This window comes from Monoraphidium neglectum (genome assembly GCF_000611645.1).
Source record: "Monoraphidium neglectum strain SAG 48.87 unplaced genomic scaffold scaffold02492, whole genome shotgun sequence".
NCBI lineage: Eukaryota > Viridiplantae > Chlorophyta > Chlorophyceae > Sphaeropleales > Selenastraceae > Monoraphidium > Monoraphidium neglectum.
In genome coordinates, this window is record NW_014011136.1 from 1 (window position 1) to 9047 (window position 9047).

General features: G+C 71.7%; 1 protein-coding gene across 1 annotated transcript; it reads right to left on the reverse strand.

Moving 5' to 3' along the window:
- Positions 1-109: 109 nt before the first annotated feature.
- Positions 110-8718, reverse strand: MNEG_10866 (hypothetical protein; the record flags this gene model as incomplete). Its single annotated transcript, XM_014040662.1, has 6 exons — positions 110-5056; positions 5269-5415; positions 5602-6204; positions 6407-7278; positions 7423-8404; positions 8572-8718. 6 exons carry the CDS (start codon positions 8716-8718, stop codon positions 110-112), a joined length of 7698 nt encoding a protein of 2565 aa, XP_013896116.1.
- Between the last annotated feature and the right edge of the window lie 329 nt (positions 8719-9047).

Genomic DNA, 9047 nt, shown 5'->3' on the forward strand with positions numbered 1-9047 from the left:
TCCGTATTCAGGCTTGCGCACCAACCAGCTGTCACAAGGCCCGCTGGATTTCGGCGTGCCTGGACTCGAATTGGCAAGAATCCCGCTCGCCTCCCCTGCCCACCACACATCAACGATTCCAAAAACGCACCTGCAGGCGCCCCATCTGCTCGTACAGGCGGCAGATCGCCTCATTCGCCGCATCATAGAGCGCCTTGTGGAAGATGTGCTGCGAGTCGTCCTCCTCGTCCGCAGCGGGCGCCGCCCCCTCGCCTTCCGCGCCCGCCCCGCCCCCCGCGCTCCCGCCGCCCGGTGCCGGCCGCTGCGCGCGCCGCGCGTCCTCGAGCGACCTCTCCAAGGCAAGGAAGCCTTCCAGGCTCAGCGGCTCGCTGCCGGCCGCCAGCCACTGCGGGGGCGCGCCGCCGTGGCCCGACAGCCAGGCGTCCGCGACAGCGGACAGGTACGCCTCCACGTGCGCGGGGGACGCGTCGACGCGCGGGGGCGGCTGCGGCGGCGTGCGGCGGCCGGCCGGAAGGCCGGACGGCGGCGGTGAGGGCGGGCCGGAGGCGGTGGCAGCGCTGTTGGCGTACTGCTGCCCGTCTGACATCACTGGCTCGCCCCAGTCAAACTCGTCGTCCTCGTCAGCGGGCGTGGGTGACGCCTGCTGCTCTAGCGGCTGCTGCCGCTCCACCGGCGGCGGCGCCTCCAGCTGCTGCGGCAGGCCCGGCCATTCGTCGCCACCGCCCGCGCCATCCTCGGCCCCCTCGAGGGCGCTGCCGGCCATGGACGCAGCCAGGCCACCTCGGCGCAGGGTGACCATTGCCCCGGGGAAGCCACCGATGCTGGCTGACTCGTCCCCTGGGAGGCCGTTCGGGTCGATTCCCCTGGAGAGCAGCGCGGGCTGCTGCCGCGCCGTGGAGGGCGCGGCTGGCTCTCCGGCGTCTGGAGAAAAGCCCCCCGAGACCACCGCAGGCGCCGTGACGCCGCCTGGCGGCAGCTGGGCGGGCTGCTGCTGCTGCTGCTGCTGGCGTGACGATGTATCACTGACTGGGCCAGCAAACGTTCCTGTTGCGACGGTGGAGGGCGCGCCGCACACCTCCAGATCTGACTGCAGATCTTCGGCGTCAAAAGAAGTTATGCTGACGGCAGCAAACAGGTCGGCGTCCGCACCTGGCTCGACCTTTGCCACCCCCGCCGCTGGCGCGCTGCGTTCCAGCACGCCGCAGCTGGACGCAGCGCTGCTGCTCCTGCTGGTGCTGGTGCCGCTGTCGTCACCAATGCTTCCAAACACAAGGGGCTGCTGCCGCTGCTGCTGCTGCTGCTGGGGGCGGTCGCACAGTTCAAACGCCTGCTGGATTGCCTCCCCCAGGACAGCCTGAATTGTGTCTGACACCAAGCGGTCAACAGCGCCGCCGAGACGCCCCTGTTGTCGCAACACCGCAGGGGCCGCCGCCTCCTTCGCCGCAGCTTCCCGGGCGCGCAGCTGGAGCGGAGGCTCGTCGGCGGTGCCTGCTGTTGCTGCAGGCGGCAGCAGGATTGCCTCGTGCTCTTGCTGGTCCTGCTGCGCTACCGCCTGGGGCGGCACAAGGGGGACCCCGGCAGTCGCTGTGCATTCCGCATCGTGCTTTGCCACTCCGCCTGCCAGCGCTTCGTGCTGCTGCTTCGGACCCTCGGTTCCCTCACACCCCTTGCTCCCGCTCTCTGCCTCTGACGCCGTCGTCTCTGCTGCTGCGCCCGGAACACAGCTGCCAGCACGCCTTACCAACGGCGCCGTCTCAGAAAGCGAGGCCGCGGCCGCTGCGGAAGCAGTTGTTGCTTCAGACTTTCTGTGCTGCTGCTGCTGCTGCTGCTGCTGCTGCTGCAGCAGCTGAGGTATCCAGCTTGGCTCATCACCGTCCTCCTGCTGCTCCCACGGCTGGTCCTCCTCCTCTACCGCGACAGCAAACGATGACCCCTCCTCCACGGCTGCAGCAGGGCTCCTTGAAGCCTCAGGCGCCAGCGCTTGGCCAGCTGCAGGCTCGCGCCACCTTCCCCCTCGCGAGGAATTCCGCGCCTGCTCCGCCTCGCCCTTATCAGCCGCCGCCCTCGCCGCCACAACCTCCACGGCCGCCAGCAGCTGCGCCAGGTCAGCATGCGACCCATCACCCTCCTCCTCCCAGCCGTCCACCGTGTATGACGGCTCCACCGACTGCGCTGCAGACACGGGCGCGGTGCGGATGCCAATCGTGCCGGCAGAGGCGTGGGCACCGTTTATTACTGCCTGGGGCCCAGCTGTTTCTGGCAGAGCCGACACTGACGCAGCTGACAGCGTTTGCAGGGACGAGGAGGCAGCCGGCAGCTCTTCCTCGGATACCGCGCCGGCCTCGGACGCTGCAGCCGCAAGGATCTCCTCGGGAACACTGGGCTCACTGGCGGCGGCCTGCTGCTGCTGCTCTTGCTGCAGCGGCTCTTCCTGCTGCTGCTGCTGCTGCTGCTGCTGCTGCTGCTGCCGCAGCTCTTCCTGCTGCTGCTCCTGCCGCAGCAGCTTTTCCTCCTGCTGCTGCTGCTGCCGCAGCTCTTCCTGCTGCTGCTCCTGCCGCAGCAGCTCTTCTCGCTGCTGCTGCTGCTGCTGCTGCTGCTGCTGCTGCCACAGCTCTTCCTGCTGCTGCTCCTGCCGCAGCAGCTCTTCCTGCTGCTGCTGCGGCTGCCGTAGCGGCTCTTCCTGCTGCTGCTCCTGCCGCAACAGCTCCTCCTGCTGCTGCTCCTGCTGCTGCTGCTGCATCTGCAGCTGCTGCCACTCCTGCTGCTGCTGGGGTGCAAGGTGCTGCAGCAGCACCTCTGCTTCATCCTCCATCTGCCCCTGCACCGACCCCTCCTCCTCCCCATCCGCTTGCTCTGGCGGCGCCCAGAACTCCACAGCATCGCTCGCAGGCTGCAGCGTGCCCGCAATCTTTATTGGCACCTCCCAGGCCGCCGCTGCTGCCGCCGCCGCCGCCGGCATCAGCGTCTCCACGCCCTCCGTCCGCGCCCGGGAGTGCACTGCCTCCCCATCCGCCACCTCGCGCATGGGGGAGGGCGCTGGGCCGTCGCATGCGAGGGCTCGCTGGCCCTGGGCAAGAAGCAGGTCGAGGGCTGCGTCGCTCCCAGGAGATGCGGCAGCAGAGGGCAAAACATCGGCCGCCCCATGCGCGGGGCCGCGGCTTGCCTCCTGCGACGGCGGCAAGGCCGATGCCTCGGGCGCAGCGGCAACTGCGGCTGTGCCTGCCTGCGCTGCGGCCGCTGCGGCGTCGGGTGCTGGCGCCTGCGGCGCCGCGGCTGCTTGCGGCGCGCTTGCGTCTGCCTCTGCCGCGGCTGCGTCCGCCCGGACGGCCAAGGCATGAGCAGAGACTGGCAGGTCGCCCGAAGCCGCACCGTTTGCACGCACAGGGCCGCCCGCAGGTGGCTCCAGTCCCGCCAACTCCTGTGCCGCAACCGCGCGCGCCGGCGGTTCCGCAAGCCGGCCGGCGGCCTCGGCGCCGGCGGCCTCGACCGCGGAGTGGCCGCGGCGCTCGCGTGCCTCAAACCACTCCTGCATCTCCTGCACCATGAGCCCCCACAGCCGCGACCGGTCTGACAGCTCTCGCCGAAGGTGCCGCACCGCTGCCTGCTCCTCCGCCGCGCTTGGCTGCTGCTCCTTCGGCTGTGCCCAGGCTCGCCCGTCCGCCCCGCCCAGCCCCGCCTGCGCTGCGGAGCCGTCGCCGCCCGCAACCTGGTGCTGCTGCTGCCACTGCCGCCGCCACGCCCGCCAGTCCTCTGCGCCGCCCCGAGGCTCGCCGCCGGGCGCCTGCAAGCGCGCGCTCGCCGCCGCCGCCGCTTGCGCCACAAGGTCGTCCAGAGCGCCGCCGCCGACCGCACCCGCCAACACCGCGTGCGCCTCGCCCGCCCGCGCGACGCCGGCGATGTCGTGTTCAGCCGCGGCACCTTCCTCGGCCGTGCCTGCAGCCCGGCGCCGCCTGAAGAGCTCCTCGAGCTCCGCAACCATCTCCCCCCACAGGCGGCTCCTCTCCGACAGCCGCCGCGGCACGGCCACGGGCGCAGGCACTCGCGGCGGCTTGCCCGCGCCGCCGCTGCCGGTTGCGGGCGCACCCGCGACGGCGCGTGGCACGCCGTCAGCACGCGGCGGGCGCTCCGCGTGCGGAGACTCAAGGGGCTGAGCGCTCGCTTGGCGCCACTGGCGCCAGTCCCACTCGCGCCCCGCGATTGGCCGCCCCTCATCGCGCGCCTCAAGGACCTCCTGTTGACCCTCCACCTGGCCGAGCGCCTCGATTGCCGCGAGCGCAGCCATGTCCGCTGCCGCCACCGCCGCCGCGGCGGCTGCCTCCTCCCGCAGGGCGCAATCACCGGCCTTGATGACGCGCTTCGCTTCAACCTCGGCATACCAATCACGCTGCTGCTGCTGCTGCTGGTGCTGGTGCTGCTGCTGCTGCTGCGACGGCGTAGGAGCTACCCTCTCCACGTCTTTTGCGGCCTTGCCTCCGCCCTCCAGCCGCGCCAGCTGGCGCAGCAGCTCCTTCTCTTGGTCCGCCAGCTGAGCCTTGCGCGCGTCGCGCTGGCGCTGCGCCACCAGCCGCTGCAGCGCAAACACGCGCGCCTCCTGCTCCTCCAGGCTGTCTTGCAGCGACAGCCGCCGCGGCCGCAGCGCGGGCGCGGCCGCGCCGTCGGCGCCTTGCTGCGCCGGCGCGGGCGCGTCGGGGTTGGCGCGTGCCAGAGGCGGCGACTCGGCTCTCTCTGGGGGCGGGAATGCAGCACCTGCAGCACCTGCAGCGTCACAAGCACCATTCCGCAGGCTGGCGGCTGCAAAGCCGTCGCCCACCTCAACGCCGCCGCCGCCAGCGCCCGACGCGAGCCGGGCTGCAGGAGCTTCGGCGGCGGCGCCAACGTCGACGTCAGGGCGCGCGCCAGCCGCCGCAGCGGGCGCTGCCGTGCCGGCGGCGGGGACGGGGGCGGCTGCTGCCGCGGCGGCGTGGGACCCCTTAAGAGCGCCGATCCAGCGCGCGAGGGCGAGGCGCTCCTGGGCTTGCTGGAGGCGCCCCTCCAGCTGCCGCTCCGCCAGGTCAGCCTGGGGCGGATTACAAAGTGGCAAAATTAGGGTTCAGGCAGCTCAAAAAAAAAAGATGAAACTGCAGTTCTCCCGACAGTGTTCCCTGGGCGCCATGCGGACCAAGAACAGACTGCTGTGTGCCGGCCTGCTGCGGGGCGCAAGGCAAGAGGCCCAACGCTCGTGGCTGCCATCGGACATAAGACGCCGGCCGCCCCCGGCCCCTCACGCACCTCCGCCTTGGCGATTAGCCCCACCAGCCGCACGCGCTCCTGACCGGTTGGGTCCCCCTCCAGCTGGGCCGCGTGCGCTGCGACGCGCAGCAGCTTAAGCTGGACGGCCGCCCGCAGCTGCGACAGCTCAGCGGTGAGGCGAGCCACCTGGGGGCGACGACGGTTGACAAGCGGGTGGTTGCGGAGTCAGATGGTGCCGGCACGGGCTGATTTGAAGCGCCAGAGGGATGCGGCGTTGCCGGCGACTTCAATGGTAGCCCTGACTTCTGATCTACGTGCTTGCATGTGCAGTGTTGCCATCGATAATAACCCCGCAGCTCAGATCGAGATCACCTCGTTGGCCGCCTGCTCCTCGGAAACCGTAAGGATTGAGCCCGCGAGAGAGCTGCCGCCTGCCGATGGCTCCTGCTGCAAAGACGGCTGCTGCTGCTGCTGCTGCTGCTGCTGCTGCTGCTGCTGCTGCTGTCGTAAGGCTTGCCATCCTTGTATCGTGCCCGCCCTATGCTCCTGTGCCTGCCCTTGTGCGGGCAGGCGGTGGCTGTGGCCGAACCCCAAGCCAGCCGTATCGCTGCCCACCAGCTGCGCGTGCCGCGCCGCCGACTCCAGGAGGCTTGCTGCGGCCTCGTCGTCTGCGTCTGATGGGCTCGATCCCCCGCTACTGCTGGTGCTGCTGCTGTCGTGGCCCCCGCCACCGGCCGCGTGGCGGTGGTGGCGAGCAGCCCCCTGGCGGCGCCGCCGCGCAAGCACGCGTGCGTCGCCGTCGCGCCGCCGGCATGGGCGCGCCGCTCCCGAGCTCTCCAGCGGGCGAGCCTGCAGGCCGTGCTGCCGCGGGCTAAGGTGTCCCAGGATCAGCGGCGGCAGCGCCTCCTTCAGGTGCGCCACGCCCTCCTCTATGCCTCGTGCCAGCTGCATCGCCAGCGCTGACGACAGTTCGGCCTGCGGTCAAAGGAGTGCAACGGCGAATTGTTTGCAATCGTTTTGCTGCACAAGTGTCGTCGTATGAGGCCGGCGCAGCAGATACCCCAGGGGATTGCAGCGATGCAGTGTGTACACACAAGCGTATGCGTGCACACGATGCACCATCAAACAATGGCCACCAGCATCTGCACGGCCCCGTCGGCGTCGCCTTGCGGCCCACCTGCTCTCCGTGCGCGGCGTGCTGGGCGGCACACAGAAGCTCCAGCAGTTGGTCTGTGTGCGCCGCCTGCTGCTGCTGCTGCTGCTGCTGCTGCTGCTGTTGCTGCTGTTGCTGCTGCTGTTGCTGCTGTTGCTGCTGTTGCTGCTGCTGCTGCTGCTGCCGCTGCTGCTGCTCCGGCCCCCACTGCGGCTGTGTGCCAGAGCCCGCACGTGCTGCAGGCTCGTTCGGCCGACGGTCCCGCTCCTCCCCAGTCCCTGCCGCCGCCGCCCCCGCGGCCGCGAGCTGTTGCGCCGCCCTCAGCGCGTGCACCTCCGCCTCCAGTGCCTCCAGGCGCTGCGGGCGCTCGCCAGCCCCCGCCGCGCCGGCGGCGCTCGCGCGGCTGGACAGCTGCCCTGGCGGCCCCTGGACCGAGGCGACGGACGACTCAGCAGTGGGCGCGGCGAAGCCTGCGGGGCCGGCCATTGTTGCGAGGCGTGACGTCTCCGCAGAGAATGCGGCGCTGCCGGCCGCGCCGCTCCTTGCGGACCCGCCACCGCTTGTCTCACGGGCGCCGGGGCCGTCCCCGGCGTCAGGCCAAGCATGGAAAGTCTGCTGCTGCTGCTGCTGCTGCTGGGGCACAGGCGCCGCCTCCGTCGGCGACCTCAGGGGCTGCGGCGTCGGGGCAGGAGGCAGCAGGTGGCGGGTCACATCTGGCAGGTCGGCCGCAGGGCCGACGCCGGCCGCGGGCGACGCCGCTGCCAGCGCCGGGGCCGACGCCGGCCCTGCAGCTGCGCCGTGTGGCGGCGACAGCGCGGCGGCGGCCGCCGCGGCGGCCGCGGCTTGGGCGGAGAGGCGCTTATGCAGCACGGCACTGATAATGCTGTAGCTGTCGCCTGCAATTCAGGGGTGGGTTGTGACGAAACGGCTCACGCCGCATGGATTTGCATTTGCAGCAGGAGGCCAGGAAAGCACATCGCAGGGCGTCGGGTCACCAAAGCACGCCGGCAGCAGCCACTCATGGGAGGGTCGGCTCTCACCTTGCACCAGCGGCGCCCAAGCCCCGCCCCCCTCGCCCTCCGCAGCGCCCCGGCCCGGCCGGTGGCAAGGATCGCGAGCCACTGGCGCGCCCGTCGTGGGCGCGGGCACAGGCAGGGGGGCCCTCTGCGGGCTGAGCGCCCGCGCGAGGTCGCGGCGGGTCTTGGGGTCTGCGAGGGCCGCCTCAAACTGAACAACGATCTCCTCGCATGACACGTGATTTTGAGCCTCCAGGGCCGCCCTCCGCTGGTTGTCAGCGCCGCCGCCGCCGTCGGCCCCCCCACCGGCGTCTGACCGCCGCTTGCTGTCGCGCCGCCGCTGTTGCCACTGCTGTCGCTGCTCAGGCTGCCACTGCTGCTGCTGCTGTTGCTGCATGTCTTGCGCCGGCTCCTGCGGCTGCCACACCTGCTGCGTGCCTGCGGCTGGCAGGGAGGGCGCCGCCTCCGCGTACCCCAGGCCGCCCTGCGACCCCTCTCCTGCAAGGAGGGCACCTGCACCAGTGCCGCCCTCCGCGCAGCCGGCTTCAGAGCCCCCGATCGAGGGCGATGCGGAGCCCCCAAACAGGAAGCGCGCCCGCTGGGCGATGCGGCCGGCGACGGTGCTGTCGCTGTCGCCCCCCGCGTCGTCCCCGCCGCCTCCATGCCTGCTGCTGCTGGCCCCGCTGCCGCCCTGGCCGCCGCGAGCCCCGTGCGTGCGGTTGCGGCGGCGGGTGCCAGCTCCAGCGCTGCTCGGCCAAGCCGGGTCGCCCAAGTCTGCCCTGCTGGCCTCAAACCCGAGGACTCCGATCTTCAGATCGCCCAGATCATCGCCGGCGTCGGCCCCTAGATCACCGAGCGCCTCGCTGGCGTCTGTTGTTCCGCGCGCGGGGCGCGTGCCTATGAGGAAAGGCTCGGAATCTGCCGTGGTGGTCCGTTGAGAACCAAATCGCAGGAGGCCGGGCAGTCCGCTGAACGCGGGCGGCGGGGGCCCGGGCTCCGGGGTTGCCTGCGGCGGCAGCAGGAGGCAGCGCATGTGAATGATTTGTGCCAATGCGGACGCAGCAGCACCGGCGCAATCCCCTGCGATCATGATGCGCCGATATGCAAATGAGACATCAGTCATGCAGGCGGCCCGGCAGCGGTGGCGGCTAAGGTTTGCTGGCGCCGCCGCACCTTTGCTCGGTCCCTGAACGCCTGCAGCACTGACAGCCGCGCCGCCGCGTCCGCCCCCCGCGCGCCGTCCGCCCCCGCGGCCGCTGCGTACGCCTGCCCCTGCGCCTGCGCCTGCTGCTGCTGCTGCTGGCCGCCTTGCTTCTCCATAAGCCAACCGCCCAGGGTCTCCTTGGCCGCACGCGCCTCTGACGCCTCAAGCTCGGACAGCCGCTGCTTCCCGTCGCGCGGCGGCCCCACCGCGGGCTTGTCCGCCGCCGGCCGCGCCGGCCCCTGCGCGACGGCGCCACCTGCGCCCGCCGACTCCGCCCGCTGCCGCTTCCCGCCCTCCCCGCCGCCCGCCGCACCCACTGCCGCGCTCGCCGCGGCGCCCGCCGCGGCGGCGGCAGCGCCCGCCGCGGCGGATGGCAGGAGGGCGGCGTCCAGGCCCGGCAGGCGCGAGACCACCGAGGACAGCACGTTGATGCGCTGATACAGCA